This window comes from Larus michahellis, chromosome 1, assembly GCF_964199755.1.
Source record: "Larus michahellis chromosome 1, bLarMic1.1, whole genome shotgun sequence".
Classification (NCBI taxonomy): domain Eukaryota; kingdom Metazoa; phylum Chordata; class Aves; order Charadriiformes; family Laridae; genus Larus; species Larus michahellis.
The window spans coordinates 116377265-116394524 of NC_133896.1; the positions used below are offsets into that span (position 1 = coordinate 116377265).

At 35.5% G+C, this 17260-nt stretch overlaps 1 protein-coding gene across 1 annotated transcript in view; it reads left to right on the forward strand.

The window, feature by feature from the left end:
* The window catches only part of NCAM2 (neural cell adhesion molecule 2), a 301713-nt gene that overhangs the window by 214675 nt on the left and 69778 nt on the right, over window positions 1–17260 (forward strand). Inside the window, exons 10-11 of the mRNA XM_074599962.1 lie at window positions 6115–6302; window positions 7929–8025. Of these exons, the coding sequence (XP_074456063.1) occupies window positions 6115–6302; window positions 7929–8025 (285 nt within the window). The remainder of the gene's footprint in view (window positions 1–6114; window positions 6303–7928; window positions 8026–17260) is intronic.

Below are 17260 nucleotides of genomic sequence, written 5' to 3' on the forward strand. Positions count from 1 at the left end.
GAGAAAATGTATTAAGCCATGTTCTTTGGAAAGGTCTCTGTTTTTCCATATGCTGCCCGGGAAGCATCCTAACTTACAGTCTTTTGTAGCTGCAATTAACAGTTTTCACTGCACTCTATTTCAATTAAAACTCCCAAGTATCAATATTGATACTGCAGTTATTAGATATGTTGGATGGTCCAAAAATGCCTACTTCCTCACTGTATACAAAGACTAGTGCTTTGGGATATAATCAACTCCTGTAATCACATTGCATTCAGTAAAATGGTATATCTTTGTACAAGATCATCCACATGAGTGGTTGACATATATGATTTCTTAAAAAATATGGCTGTTGTCCTTCTCTATACCTCCAAGATAGGTCCAGCAGAGCAGAAGAGAATTATCTGGGAATAATGAAGAAAATAATTAGGTGGTATGATAAGTATGACTTTAAAACTTTGAAATTTGAACAAAAAAAAAAATCTTAAATTGAGATTTGTAACCTCAATTAATTTTTCTCAATTAACTTCCCTTAACCTATGCCTATGCCTGGCATACTTGAAGTATTTAAATAGTCTTTAAATAATCTTCAGTTATGTCAGAGCGTACTGAAGTCACTAGGTTAACACATGCTTGAAAGAGAGACCTTCGGTATTGTTTACAGTAAACCTGAGGCACGTAGCTTTGGTTGCAACATCTGAGGCCAGGTCCTTCTGCACCTCAGAGCCTGCCTCTGAGCTGCTGATGCCATACACGCTGGGAGCAGCATAGAGCAAAAGAGGGACATACTGTGTGAGTTTGAGCGCAGTGTGCTGGTGGTCTGAGAGATATAAGGTATAGATTTAGGGGGACTATGTGTTGGAAATGGAGTTGGATATACAGGGTGATTTCAGTGATGCTGCTTAGATTTTTAGTATGTTCCTTAAAATCTCTTAGAGAGTTTTTTTTTATTGTTTTCTGGACAGCACTGCATGTAAAAATTAAGTAAAGAGGTATTGAGGGCGAGAGTCCCTGCTCCAAGAGGAGTAACAATTATGATTTGGGAATATAAGAGAGGGAGGGAGAGAGAGAGAGAGAGAGAGAGAGAAATTAGGGAATGGAGGGAAGATATCAATAGGAGGCATGTTGTGGAGGTAAGAATGACAGGTAGGAAAGTATAGAAGGTAAAGATATGAAGCTGGATTTTGTTCTGAAAATGTGCCAAGTAGGGTAGGAAGAGAAATGGGGTTTAGCATCCCAGTCTGAGAAAGACATTTTCACTTTTGGCTATAATATATGATGTAAGAAGTCTGGACATCTTAAATTATTCCAGTAATTCTGTCCTGGAATACGTGTAACAATTGAAATTTTGCTACAAACTGGTGCCATCCAAACACAATGTGTCAGTAATTGGCAACACATGATCATTTTATTACTAAAATAAAAAATTACTGCCAGTGTGAGAGATCTATAGGGGTAGTCTTTCTGTTCTAGTTCTGATGGCAGTGTTCTCAGCGATTTACTAACATAAAAAATGACCGATAGATATATGCTGACAGTTTCTTTTAAACATCACTATTGACATACCTAGCTGTATTTTTTTTTATAATTTCTTCTCCTATTTTAGACAGGTTTTGATAATTTTAGACAGGGTTATCCATTCACAATAGATATTACTATAAAACTAATATTTCTTGGGGATTTTGTTGGTTTTGTGGTGGGCTTGTTGTTGTTGTTTTGTTTTGTTTTTTTTTAAATTGATCAACCAAGTACAATTCCTTAATGTCAAGTGGAATTCAAAGAAAAATAGATATATTGAATTTCTATGACTCTGGCAGCACCAAATACCAAAATTATGCAAGCATTCGTTGCCCAGTGTTTGTTAAGGTTGAAGGTGCCATTATCAACAACATGTTTTGCATCTAGCAGAAAGATACCTTATCTTCATGATGACTATCTTTTTTCCAAGTTCATGGAAATGGAGAATTAGTGTGGTGTTTGGATATTAAAAAGAATATCACGGCCAGGGTTATCAGGGAGAAGTACTAGTTGCCAGTAAGAGGCGACTCTTGCTCTTACATAAACTGTACAATAAATAGATAGTCTGTCATGCTACTCAATATCAATGATTTATTGTAGTGTGTTTTGAAAGGAACCAAGAGAATGGGGCGGGGGAAAAGGAAACATTACTGAGAATGATGTTTCCTGTCACGTGCTGCGAAACAAACATGTACCTCTACAAAACTGCTGATCTCAAACTTTTGAAAAGATGAGCTGGATTCTGAAAAAAACTCTGGTTTTAGCTAATAATCATGGCAATTTAAAACCTAGTATATAATAAGTTTCATTTGCTTTTCTATTTGAAAACTTCACATGCAGATCTTGCACGTTTTTCCTTGCAGCCACGTAGTCATGATAGTAGCAGTAAAACTGTGTAAGTAAGTAAACCTGAAGCTCTGTAGTTCCTGTCTTCCTTTTAAGGATCATTAGACAATAAAATCTAATCACCTGGACTCATTTATTAAGTCTCTCTATTATTATTTCTTGCTACAAGGACTATGTGACAGTTATTGCACCTGTCTGGGGAGGTTATTCTACTTTATCTACAAGGAAAAATTATTAACTCCAAAATATTATATATATATTATATAAAATGTAAAATAATATAAAATATTTCAAAACAGGTATGTGTGAAAAAATGCAAAAGAAAGATAGAAGGCTGTTAACCATATTGTGGCTGAGTTACAAAAAAATTAAGGTACTTATACAGGATGGATGGGAAGGAAAGTACAAGATTTGCTAGAGAATGTGGTTTGTTGAAGTCTTTGATGATAGGAAACTTATGCCAGTGTTAACCATCTAAGAGAGAGGCTTCCAATAATATACTACACAAAATCTCCCAGCATCTTAGACCTGACAGTCTGTCCCATATTTTCATTGTATCATCCAGGAAAATGAATTATTTGAGAAAAAAATAGCCAAAATTTTGAAAACCTGTGTTCTTAAATTAAGAAGTGCAAATCTGATTCTGTACACTATTTTGCTATTACAGCTGTCTCGACACATGTGCTGAATCAGATAATTTGCCATATCCAATTTTGTGTATAATGCCGAACATACACCAGAGCTGGGTCTTTGAAGTCGTTAATTGAATTACCTTCTGGATGAGACAGATGATATATTAGTCTGTCTTGAATCACTGTTCTTGGACATTATACCTAATAAGGATATCTGAATGCTAGAGACAGTTTTCAGGTCGAGTTTGTTTCTCTTACATAGGCTTCTTATGTAGGTTATCCAGAAGCACTTCTCCTAATTGGACTGGTGACGTGGCAGTTTCTTTCTTGTTTGGGAAAATGAACAGCTTGAGTTTAGCTGGTGTTGGTGCCACAATATTCACTATTCTAAAATGCCGTTTTAAAGTTATAATTGCTTATAGAATCCCACTTTCATGTAATAGTTTTGTTTCATTTTGTACCTTTGTGATATAGTCTTTGTTCCTTCTAGTTATCTTTTTTTGTTTGGATTGCCTCATCTCTCAAAAATAATACTCCATCTTTCACTGTTCAAGCTTATAACAGTACTTATGAACTTTATCATATCCCAGGCTGCATCAAAAGGAGTGTGGCCAGCAGGTTGAGGGAGGCAATTCTGCCCTTCTAGTCCACTCTGCTGAGACCCCCCTGGAGTACTGTGTCCAGCTCTGGCGTCCCCAGCAGAAGACAAGACATGGACCTGTTAGAGCAGGTCCAGAGGAGGGCCACAAAAAATGATCAGACTGATGGAACACCTCTGCTATGGAGAAAGGCTGAGAGGGTTGGGGTTGTTCAGCCTGGAGAAGAGAAGACTCTGGGGAGACTTTATTGCAGTCTTTCAATACCTAACACGGGCTTATAGGAAAGATGGAGAAAGACTTTATACAGTGGCCTATAGTGATAGGTCAATAGTAGGGGTAGTGGTTTTAAACTAAAAGAGGGTTGTTTCAGACTAGATATAAAGAATAACTTTTTTGCGATGAGGGTGGTGATAGCTTTTGTACTTTTCTGCAGCTTGCTGTTTTGGTTTTTTTTTTTAAAAAAAGGGTGTATTCAGGCTCCTAGTTCTGTATTTAGATATTTAGAAGTCCAGTATATTGTCTGAACTGGTAGTACTTTATGTACAAAAGCTTAAAAAGAACAGTTCATTTACACCTTGAATTGTTTTTAATTGTTTTAATGCTGAGTTACACATGAACTAAGCAGAGCGTATTTTTATTTCTTAATGGTTTTAACTCTCTTGTAACTGCATGGTAGCTTTTTTCTTGTTATACAGTACATATATTGCATTTAAGTATCCTTAACATATGTTAACATATGAGAAAGTCCACCTTCTCAGTTCTACTTGGTCATACTTCATTCTCAGTTGATAGAATTTCTTGATAAATGTTCTGTTTATTAACTTAATTTGCTCCTTAGTTATTCTAGAAAACAGATTTTGTAGACATATAGAATAGTCAACCTCATGTTTCCAAAGCCTTGGCTTTAAGGTTTGATATTTTTTCATGCTGTATTTTATATTAAACATATATTTTTGTGTTTCTGTTTGATAAATACTGATTCTGTAACCATTTGAGCATAATATACTACAGTTAGTGATGAAGAGCATACATGACTAAACAAAATCTGTTTATAAACCAGTTATTCCCTTCCAACTCATTTAATTTTGTAAGAAATGTAAAATAACTTTCATTTGTACTGTAAAAAATGTTTTCCAGAGTTACTTTCTTTGTTTGAAACATCACTCCAGGTATCTTAATCTGTTCCTAACGAGGAAATCAAAAATCACCTGACTTAAGACAATTCGTCTGAATCAAACCATTAGCACAGTCATCCTGCATCCTCTTCTCTTTGCTATATTGGAGCTTTTGACTGCTGGGGAAATGGCTGCAAAGCCTTTTTAGACACATTTTTTGAGAGGGAAAATGTGAAGCTCTTTTTGTTTAGGAATTTTTTACCTTTGGGAGTTGTTGATTTTGGGATATATCTTTATTTGATGGACTTTTAGTCCTATTTGTGTTTTATGATGTTAAAACTATCTGTTAGTATCTGTAGTCATGTGTAGATGGCAGTCCATAACTCAACTATTCTTTTAAAATAAAACATATAGTATAGGGAAGAGTATATAGAGTATATAGTATATAGAAGAGAGCAGTCTGAGCTGAAAGTCCCTATTCTCCTAAATGCTTGTACCTGCAGTGTAGAAGTGTATGCTACTTTTTCACTTGTTAGACTTTTTAAATAGGATATGAGCTTGTCACAGGTGTATTTAAATCAACAGAGAGCACCAAACCACAGGATGTTACCTGGGAATGAAAGTTAGTCAGGTTCAGACAGAATATCTTTCGATCTTCCACATTCATGCCAGTGTTCATTAATGGAGTGAACTTATTCTGAGAAACTGTGCATTGGAAGACAGTGCCTATCTAAAAGTTGTTGTGAAAGAACCACATTTTGTGCCTCGTGAACACTCTGATGAGATTTCTGATCCATATGTTGAACACATTAGGTGCAAAAACTGTCAGCCAGGCAGAAGGCAGTTCATGCAGTTTTCCTTCAAGTGGCTCCCACCACTAACTTCATTTCCAGAGGAAAAGCCAAGGCTCTGACTTGGTATTCTGAGATTCCTGATCATACTTAACCATAAAACAGGTGTATGCACTTTGCTTTTTCCTTCATCGAGCTCCACTAGTGTGAGGTGTCACATCCTGACAACTCTTTGATAGTCTATTTTGCATTATGTTTAGATGATGAAATATTTCTTTTTTAAAGGTCTATGGCACTAGAATTACTTACCAAAACATTTGGAAAAAAAATATGAGCTCCTGTGTCCAGTAAATAAATTCATAAGAAGACATACTTTACTTATTTTGATGAAATCACTTGCTTTCTTACAAAAATAAGGGCTGAATTTTGGCTGAAAGTTTCAGGAGAGGAGAAAGCTACCAAAATAAACGCTCAAGAAACTCAAGGTTGAATACTGATATTTTCTTGGTCCATAATAAAGTGATGTAGCAATCAATTGAAATTTCTGTGTGAACATGAATGCTTGGATAGGGGTATATGGTTTGTTTTACTAAAACACTTAATATATTTGTGTATTACTTCCTTTTTCCAGATGCCCCAACATTTGTGTCAAATCAGACTATATATTACTCTTGGGAAGGCAATCCCATCAATATAAGCTGTGAAGTGCTAGCAAATCCGTCTGCCTCAGTTCAGTGGAGAAGAGGAAAATTAGTTTTACCTGTAAGAAATACAACACATCTGAAGACCTACAGTACAGGAAGAAAGCTGATTCTAGAGGTAAGGCTTAAAATGGAAATCAACATGGTGACATTAATCAATTTCTTCCTCTGTATAGCCCCATTGAAAGTACTATAGAGTGCATTTAAGGATAAGACTTACAATTTAATAAGTAAAACTCTTTCTAAAAAAAAGCCCACAACTATTTATGAACTTATTTATCTCCACATTTCTTGTGAGCAGTTAGAAAATAAACCTCATTTGCATTGGTTGCGCTCAGTGGAAAGCTGTGAACACTGCAGTGAACAAAAATGTTACCTGCGTTTCTTGCAAGTAAATAAGTACATAAATAAATACAAAACTAACCCATCAGGTAAATAATAAAAATTAAAGTGACTACTTGGTAGGTGCTTGGTATATACAAAAAGACTTGTGTGGCTTCAGTCAAGAACAAGGCAGAAAACTGATAATAAACTGCAATTAGCTTTGATAACAACCGTTTCCTCATGGAGGCATTGGAAAACTAAGCTCCTTTCTGTTATCTAAAAGGTACATGTAAGAACAAAACCTGAGAAAGGCAGAAGACAAAGAATGCACCTTAATTATCCATTTACTTTATTAACTTGACTAAAGAGTTAACTACTCAACAATAGCATATAGCAATCATGGTCCTTAATTAATTATTTCAGGAAAAAAAGTGTAACCAGTGTCTCCAGCTCTGCTCTCACCTGCTGCAAAGACGACATACTGTCTTCTTGCACAGCTGTGGAAGAATTTAGTTTTTTCCATTTCTGTCTAGTATCAGGCTTATGCCTGACTATAAGCTTCTCAGTTGCCATAGGAAAAAAGGTTGAGAAGCTCTAATCAGAATGGGGGACCAACTTCAGATCCCAAGCAAGAGGTGTACAGTGCACTGAGAAAAAATAATATGTTTTTTTGCTAGAGTCCAATCAAGTAACCTCAAGTAACCTAGTAGAGGATATACTTTAAAAGAGACACAGTCTTACTGTTGTTTGAAGGTCATCTTTAGGGTTTTGGTTTTTTTTTATTTTAAGTATAGCTTAAAAACACAAAATATGCATTACAGTCTGTGGTTGTCTGAGTACTTTTCCATTCTGTCACCCGAAAAGTTGGTCAGGCAAGCTGGATTCCAATAAGGCATTAGCTCTCCGCAGTATCTAGTATTTGTTTTGTCTTATATCCTTGTTCAACTGAGTTTACAGTTGAGCCACATCCCTTACATCTTCTTTCTGCCACCGAATGTCTGGCATAGTGTGAATCCTGCAGACAATAGAGAGTAAAATATTATTCCTGTATCAACTGTAGGAACCAGCAATTTTCTGACCTTTGATTGCTTATTTCAGTCAAAATATCAGTTTCTGCAAATAGCGTCTGTGAAAAAAATGTGAAATTTATTAGATTTTTTTCTTTTTTAAAAGTAGAATTGTAAAGACGAACAAAGTCACCATTTTCCATTATTTGATTTCCTCATTTGAATTTGAGAAGGTGGAGTTTAACATGAAAAAGAGTGTATTTAGATCTGTATTTGGAGAATATACTAGATAGGCTGAAGTAAGAATGCATCTGCATATTGGTTAAGGATAACATATTTACATTTTTAATTTTGTTAAAGAACTTTAATATTCCCTTAGAAATTAATATTTACAAACTGTATTCATTTTAAAGATTGCTCCCACATCTGACAGTGATTTTGGAAGGTATAATTGCACAGCCACAAACAGAATAGGAACAAGATATCAGGAGTATACACTTGGTCAAGCTGGTAAGTTAAAAAGTTGTTTCCTTTTCTTTAAATATTTTTTTCTGTTTTAATCAAAATTAAGTTCCGACACACTTTTTTTCTTTTTATTTTATCCCAACGGAATGTTTGCAGTTAATTTTAATTCTCTAAATTACATTGCAATATAAAGTAAAATAAAACAGTTCCGTTAGAATATGAATCTTCTTTGGATTTAAATTTAAGGCCTTCTGAAATTTGAAAAAAATTGAGTGTTTAACTTTTTTTCCTTTGCCCTCATTACATCCTACATCTGTAACAGTGTATTTTCATTACATCAGTGGAGAGACGTATGGTTTGCAGGCAGTAAAAATAAGGAAGAATTAGGAAAGTTGTTTTTTTTTCCTTTTTCTCCCTGGTATTTTCTTGATAAACTAAGGATGACGAAAGACTGAAATACTTCAGCAAAGAATTTCTGTCTTCATTTGCGCTTTTAGTTGTTTAAAAGCAGAATTTGACCCAGGGTGCTAGACTGAATTAATTTAAGCTCTGAGGTGTTCTACAACCGGTTGTTACAGAATTTCTGAATACCTTTAGGTCCATCTATTGTTGTTTAGGCAAATACAAAAATACAACTGTATGTTTGTTCTTTGTATAATATTTTTTTTTAAAGTAGGAGTTGTATATTTTTTATGATCTTGAATGTTTCAGCTGTAACTTTTGGTTCCTTTTTTTTTTTTTTTTTAAATAAGAAAAGGAATTCTTTGGAACCCTACTAGGAGGAGCGCTGGAGGTGCATTGCTGAAATGTGCACATCCAGTCATAGGGAGACTCTTTTACCTGTCCTGGTGTTTTTATAGTTTTGCTCAGCAGGGTAATTATTTTCTTTTGGTATATCAGGAGTTATGAAAAAATTTGTTCCTTAAGAAATTTCTTAGAAGTTGTACACAGCCTTGAAAGTTTTTCTGCTTAATATTTTTCAGTCAATCCTTCAGAAAACTTGATGAACACTTTAAAAAAAAAATGTATTGGTGTTATAAACATAAAAAGGTAAATCAGGGTATATTTAGTGAATATGTAATGAATAAGAATTATGGGAAGTTGTCATGTAAAGCATGAGCTATATATGGACATTCTATATAATGATATGGAATGCAGAAAATAAAAAAACCTCAAATTTTGTAGTAATAGTAATGACCTGGTATCCTTAACATAAGCCATATGTAGTGTAGTATTTATGTGGTGCTGGAAACACTGAGTTTGGGGGTGTCAGAGCTCCATTATGCTAGGCATGTCTTACAGTGGTATAATGTATAATATTCAGTATCCTGAAAGTTTGACATTTTTAGCATTTGCTTCTAAATAGACTTTTTTTGGGGGGAAAAAAACCCCAGCAATTAAGAAATGTAGTTCACTGTTACAAGTTTTGCACATAAAGTAGCATCAGCTGGAAAAGAAAAATAACCAGGGAGATGGAGGATAAAACCATCATAATAATTACAGCTATAAAATGTCAAATGCAGCTTTCTTTCTAGTTTTACTACCTCTGTTGCTTTACATTGGTAGATTAGGAAGCCTTAATGATTGATATTTTACATATTAAAGCCTATAAAATTTTTCATGTATTTCAATAGAGCCTGGATTTCCTTCTGACTTTGATTGTAAATACTACTATGCTGGGCATAGCTTACTTTCACAATGGCTCTGTCAGGGAAAAATAAATACTGTTTCTAGTTGGGTGATGGTATTAAGAAAAGTATGCTGCTAGGCTACATTTTACAAATAATGACCATTTTACTGAATAGTTTTCTCTTAAAATTTTGCAGGAATGACTTGTTGCTTCATGTTTTGTTCCATTTTTTTACTTTGCTGGTTTTCAGCAGAATCAAACTAGTCTTTTTTTAATTTATTTACTGCTGGTTGAAAAGCAGTCATACTGTCACAATGCCATTATCTTTATTTCTGTTGCCTTTCTTCAGAAATTAGGTTTATAGATGATAGAAAAAGATTTTTTCCAGAATTTACATGCAATTTGCAACCATGCCATTTTGTATGACAGGAAAACTATACCTGTTTACTCAAATTATACTACAGAGCTGCTGAATCAGCCTCAATATTGAAAGCTTAATCAGATGTGCTCACCACCTGACTTGTGGTGATCAACTCTTAGAAATACCACACGGTAGACCTTCTCCTTTTTCATTACTTAAGCATTTAAATTGCTATGTGAGTAACATGTAGAATGTGAAAAGAACCGCAGCCTTTTTTGTTTCTTGCCACTGCAAGTTAATTACTTCATGTCACAACCACAACTTTTATTTTAGATGTTTAGGCTTTGGCAAGCCAGGTTAGCTTGGCAGATTGTCCCAATGGCTTTGAGAGCCTGAGGTGAGCACATATATTCCTAGGTTTGCCCAGATCTATTTTAGTCATGGTTCATGTGAAATATCAGTATGCAGGGAGATGGTACTAACTAGCAAAGCATTATTTCTTTCTGTTGATATCTCAATACCATTATTTCAAATATTTCTGTATAGATAAATAGAAAATCATATGGCCATCAGTAGTCTAGGACTATGTGGATGGAATAGATAGTTTATTATCTTAAAATGGTAAATGTTGAGGTTGCGACAGACAGCTAAACTGGATTTTTTTTTTCAAGTAATTTTTTGCTTTAAATATTAATGTGCATTTTGCACATAGCAATGTACGGCTGACTGAATTCAGAGACCCTAAAAAGTAAACCATGATTTACCTCTAAGACTTTCATGGTCTTATTCATCTTACACTTCCCTTTCCCCTCCTTTCTTCTATTCTGGGCTGGCAAAGGGGTTAAAAGTTCAGATAGATCGCCCGGTTCACCTTTTTGCTTTAGTCTTTCTTTCAGTCTTTGCACCTAGGAGGATACTTTCATGTTTGATGAAAGTTGATATTCTGATCTCACCACATCATGCCTGGAACTGCAGCTCAGCAAAGAGACGAAGTGTTAACAAGGTCAGCTGCTGGCAGTGAACACAGTTTACAAATTATCTACATCATACCACTCTGATGATGAATTTCAAACTTGTCTTGCCAAATCATACCTATTATGTATTTTGCACAGTATACTGTAGAACATGAAGACAGCATTTAGAGGTGGTGACATATAAGAATACTTAAAGAAATGAGACATGCTCTATCTTTTTTCCTTTTGACAGTAATATTACAGGAAATTTAAAAGCAAAATTCAAATACATTCTATGTTGTCATTAGGTACTGAGAATTCCCATGCCACTTTATTTAATTAAATGTATTTTAAGCATCCTGTATAGACAGAAAGTTAGTGAAAGTGGGGAATAATGACATCAAGAGCAAATGATGACATGTGGAAGATGATAATTGAGCTTCACAGAAATTACATCCTGTAACATGTTTCATGGAATCCAGTCATGCTGAGAATAGGATAAGGTTGATCGGTAAGGATAAGGTTGACTGGCAAGGACTACAACATCAAATTTAACAGTTTACTAATCTGGATTTGGGGGGCTGGCACTTTGATGCTGGTTAAGGGTTATTGTTCCTTTTTTCTCTAAACATTTGTGTTTTCACACAAACAAAATCAAAGAAGTAGGACTTAATTTTCCCTGAAGAATAATGCAATAAAGAAGATAATCATGTTGTGTTCCAAGACAGTGTTATAGAATATTATTTAATTTTTTTTAGGATTTTTGTATTGCTTTCTCTGTATAACTTTTCCCTTGCTGCTGCCAAAATCCCATTTACCTCCACAAAAATATGGGCAGATCTAAAATCTAGATCTCTGTCCTAGAACTTGCCATTCACATCTTTAGCAGCATCGGCTAAAGGATTTTTACCAAAAAAAACCCAAGACAGTAACATATTTTCCATAAGCACATGTGTGAAACACAACAGTGTTTTGCTTTGTATGCATGTATATTATTTTCATTTATTATTTATGTATTTATTTGCTAGCTGTGGTCCTGTTTCCTAATTCAGTCCTTATTTTTCCAGGACTCCCAGTGATTTCGTAAAAGAAATCTATTGCAGTTTTCCCCAAGCAAGGACAGCAAGGCAAGACTGAGCCTAAACTGTAGATTTAACATTGAAATTTTTCTCCATTCTAAGGATCTACAAGCATGAACTATTTCATGGAGGTCTGTGACTCCAAAGGTCTACTCCTCAGCCTCACCTCTTTTCCTGCCTTGGTCCTGATTGTACTTATGTTCATAGACATAGTTTCAGTCAATATTTATGCCAGATATGCAGAGAGAGGAAAAGCTGCAGAACTGCACTAGGAACATATTGGCAAGGGATAGGAGACAAGAGTTAACTGGAAGATAAATCTCTGACCTCAGTACCTACTCCAACATCATCACTTTGTTTTCGCCATTTACACTGGGACTGCTAAACTCTCAGAAGGAAATTTCCTTCCATAAAACTATCCAAAAATAGCTTGAAAAGAAAATCCTCAGTGACAAATGGTGGTCATTTATTGAACAGGTTGGTAAAACATAATAGACTTGAAAGAGTATTTACATATCAGTGAAGATAAATATGTACTCATAATTCTGTGTGTACTTCTCTATCAGCTGCAATAATGTTTTTGGAACTAAACCAATTCTGTTTAATTTAGACCAATGTATTGCAAAGTTCATTTATGATAACCAGCTTTATATGCTGAGTACAAAATACATCAAAGGCATTTTTACACTTAATATTTGGGATTTTTTTTCTTTTATTTTTAAGAAATTCTTCAACATCATTTGTGAATACAGTCACATACTGAACAGAGGAATAGACACTGTGAAAAGAAGATGAAGTTGACTAAATGTCTGACACTTGTTGGGGTTTTTAATGACTTATTTTAATTCAAAGGCTGAACTTTTGGTAAATTATCCCTTGTTTTGATTGAAGTACAGTGAAAACAAAGATAGCAGTGGTAGTCTGAGAAAGAGATGGAGTGGTGGAAACCATCCTTTGTCCTCCTTGAGACAGAAACAGGAACAGCCACCAGAAAAAGACACAAGCTCAAGGGGAACGTTTCCTCCCTGCACTAGGCAGAAGGCAGTAGCTTAAAGGAAAGGAGTGAATGGAGGCAAGTCCACACTCGGGGCAGCAGGTGCACCCCCTCCTTGCCTACCTCACCTTCCCAGGTGCCTCTGTACAACAGATATGAAGCTCTGTATGTGGAAGGTCTGTCAATGGATTATGTGGATGATGGTCCCTATTGGGATATCTTCAATATCTTCATCAATGACATAGACAGTAAGATCGATTGCACCCTCAGCAAGTTTGCAGAAGACACCAAATTGAGTGGTGTGATTGACACGCCTGAGTGATGGGCTGCCATCCAGAGGGATCTGGACCTCATGAGGGATCTGGACCTCATGAGGTTCAACAAGGCCAAGTGCAGGGTCCTGCACCTGGGCCGGGGCAACCCCCGGTATCAATACAGGCTGGGGGATGAAGGGATTGAGAGCAGCCCTGCTGAAAAGGACTTGGGGGTACCAGTGGATGAAAAGCTGGACATGAGGTGGCAACATGCACTCGCAGCCCAGCAGGCCAACCATACTTTGGGCTGCAACAAAAGAAGTGTGGCCAGGTTGAGGGAGGTGATTCTGCCCCTCTAATCTGCTCTGATGAGACCCCACCTGGAGTACTGTATCCACCTCTGGAGCCCTCAGTCCAGCAAAGACATGGACCTGTCCAGAGGAGAGCCACAAAAACGCTCAGAGGGCTGGAGCACCTTTCCTATGAAGAAAGGCTGAGAGAGTTGGGGTTGTTCAGCCTGGAGAAGAGAAGGCTCTGGGGAGATCTTATTGCAGCTTTTCAGTACTTAAAGGGGGCTTATAAGAAAGATGGGGACACACTTTTAGTAGGGCCTCTAGTGGTAGCACAAGGGGCAATGGTTTTAAACTAAAAGAGGGCAGATTCAGTCTAGATAAAAGGAAGAAATTTTTTACGATGAGGGTGGTGAAACACTGAACAGGTTGCCCAGAGAGTTAATAGATGCCCCAAAACTGGAAACATTCAAGGTCACGTTGGACAGGGCTCTGAGCGACCTGATCTAGTTGAAGATGTCCCTGCTTATTGCAGGGGACCTGGACTAGATGACTTTTAAAGGTCCCTTCCAACTGAAACTATTCTGTGATAACTTCTAAGAAAGCATACCAAAATCTGTGCTATCGCTAAGTGATCTTTAGATCATAGAAAAGAAATCCCATACTTTTTCCACTATATAGCCCTTCAACTTATATCAATAACAGTATATGAAAGAGAAATCACTGCCCATAGCTAAATTCCTCTTAAGATTCATTTGGTTGGTTGGTTGGTTTCAGATGGAAAAAGATCAAGAGGCATCCAGAATTTTATCCTTTCAGATACGAACTTCAGTGTACACAACTGCAAATTATCCTTCACTCCTGCTAAACACTGAGCCAAAAGCCTTACAATTCTAACACAAAAATACCCATAGTGGTTCAAGTAATTTCAGCTGGCAGGGGACAGCTCAAATTCTGGAATATTTAAGTTGATCAGGACCAGAGGTCTGTTTACCTTGCATGACCAGATTTACACTCATTAGAGAACTACAGAATTAGATTTAGTTCATTACGCTGATAATGATGTTCTTTGGGGAAAAAGTTATAATTTGCCTAGTCTTAAAAAGATGATAGGTATTTTATTCTATCTTAATGGAATTGCTAGTATTTGCTTCTGATTTTGACTAGGAATGTGTCTCCTGTTGTATTTTCCTCGGGTGATTCACTCTTTTCTTAAGAACTGATATAGTTCAACTCTGGAAACTGCATAAAAGTTACCTACGTGTGTGAGTTGCTTGGATTGTGGGATGCATATTTAAAATAGTTTCGTGGATGTATTCCGTACTTTAATGAGATTTAAACATACTGCATAGTGGTAGTTATGCAAAATATTTTACTGAGTTTTCACAGGAGCTTTATTTTATACTTATTACCAAATATAATCATGTCTTCATTTGGCAGAAGTTATACTTGAATCTGCAGTAGAGAATGTAAGATCCTTCCTTAAGGATGTCGTCTTCCCTATGCGGTGGTTATTGTAGTTAGTCTCATGCAAACATAAACACACACGGAAAAGAGATCTTCTTACCATTTTGAAAGTCAAGAACAGAGTGGATATGTAAATAACACATTTTTGTTTCATACCATTGACCAAATAATTGTTTTGATCCAAACTGAAATAACAGCCTTATAAAAAGAGCATACAAAAACTAACATAAAAATAGTCTGAGTGAAATTAGATATTCACTCAACCTTAAACAAAATATTTTGTTTCATTTTGAACTACAGAAAAGGAATGAAAATGCTTAGGAACTATTTGTGATATTGTAGGTACCCACAGCAGCTTTTAGCTTGCAATTAAATCTAAAGATCGTTCATCTTCAGTACTACAAAACCATATTCATCTTCCCAGGTGATTGGTATCCACATCACTCATACAGTGCCAGGCTGCTTTACTTTGGCTGTCCTGGATTGCTTTGCTGGAATTCTTATGTTGTATTTTCCTCACCCCTCTCAGAACAGTCATTTGACGTAGGTAAAGGAAGAATCTGTACACAGAATGGTGCTTAAAGTACTGTCACTAGCAGGGAAAAAAATATTGCTCTCAGTTGTAATGAGAATCTGGAGGAGAGGGGTCACAAGCTTGTTCTAATTCTCATCCTGCTCTGATTTGGGGATCAATGCTTACTTAGCAAGTCAGTCATATAACTAATTTTTCTTCCATGTGATCACAGAAAAAGATCTGTCTGGTTTTTTGAACATAGTTTCTTTTTTTCTAAAGAAAACCAACTTTTTGATCAAGTTAGAAAAAAATTCAAAACCCAAGTCTGTGTTCTCCTGGATGCATAGCATACTCATTACATTTGGTCATGTTCTGTCTAACCACGAATCTTGAATTCCTTTCTGCAGAGCAATACAGCTTCATTAAGTAGGGTGAAAACTTCCTGCAACATCCCATATGGATGACTATTTCCTGGAATAAGAAAAGACTTGAGGGTTTGAATCCTTCAAGCTGAGATTTGTATTCTACTCAAATCTTTAACTTCATGGATTCATTTAGTTGTTTCTTCAAGTAAAAGATAGGAAAATTGTTTGTCCATGTAAATGAATCTATGCTGCTTTTAACCCAATGAGCACCAAACATTGAAGGTTTCAGGAGACCTATATTCAGAAATGTTAACTGTAAGAATTCACAGAAGTATGATATTAGCATTAAGACAATCAATTGTGACAACTGATGGAGAATTTTTCTGGAAAAATTTAGGTGCCTGATTATTTGAAGGTTATACAAATCATCCCTTTTAGAGCAGCTTTGGCAGGTGTCCTTTTCCTGAGAATTTGTGGCTGAATGTGTCCTTAAACCCATTATTTAATATTTTTTAGCATTTTTTGACTCATTTTCATTCAAGTATCATACTGGGTGAAGCTCAGATTGATTCCCTTTTTATTCCCAACTGTGTGACAGCTCTTGAATAACAACTACATTTTATGTAAATGGTTCAGTACCCACTAACCAAATGATAAGCTTTGGCTCCAATTCTTACATGTCCTTATATCTCCCATAGCATGAAAAAAACCACAATATCAAATCTGTAAGTAGATATGCAAATAATTGTACCATGTATCAGAAGAGATATTTTTAATGGTGTTACAAATCCTTGGTCTTCTATCCATAGAACTAAAATTATTCTTAGTATTTTCAATACTATTTTTTGCAATGATAACACTTTTAGTCTTTTATGTGTTATTTTGGTCATATATTGTAAAAGTAACATAATATTTCTATTTTTAAAAAAGGTACTGACACCAAGGTTAATTTTTCACTTTTGTTTCATATCTAGCATCTCAACACCTACAGACACCTGCTTTATTTTCATAGTTCTTTTCTACTTTTAAAAATATGCACTTGCTTTTGATTTCAGAGAAAATGTTTCTTTCAACCTGTTCTGCAAATTGTTTCTTAAACTAAGAATAGAAAGCTTCCATTAATATTCCTCGCTAGTAGCTTGGAATCCAGTCTTTCAAAAAAAGAAAAATGGATTCATGTTTTCAGCTGTATTTCAGTTTCATAAAAACAGCCAAATTATTTCTACAGTTTTTGTCATAATCACATTTAGAAGAATTCAGACTCTGAATGTTCTATTTAGCCATAACTGTTCCTCTTGTTAAATTTGATTTAACATTTTTTATTCTCTTTTACATAATTATGTAGTAAACAAACTAATCTCTTACATTTGCCT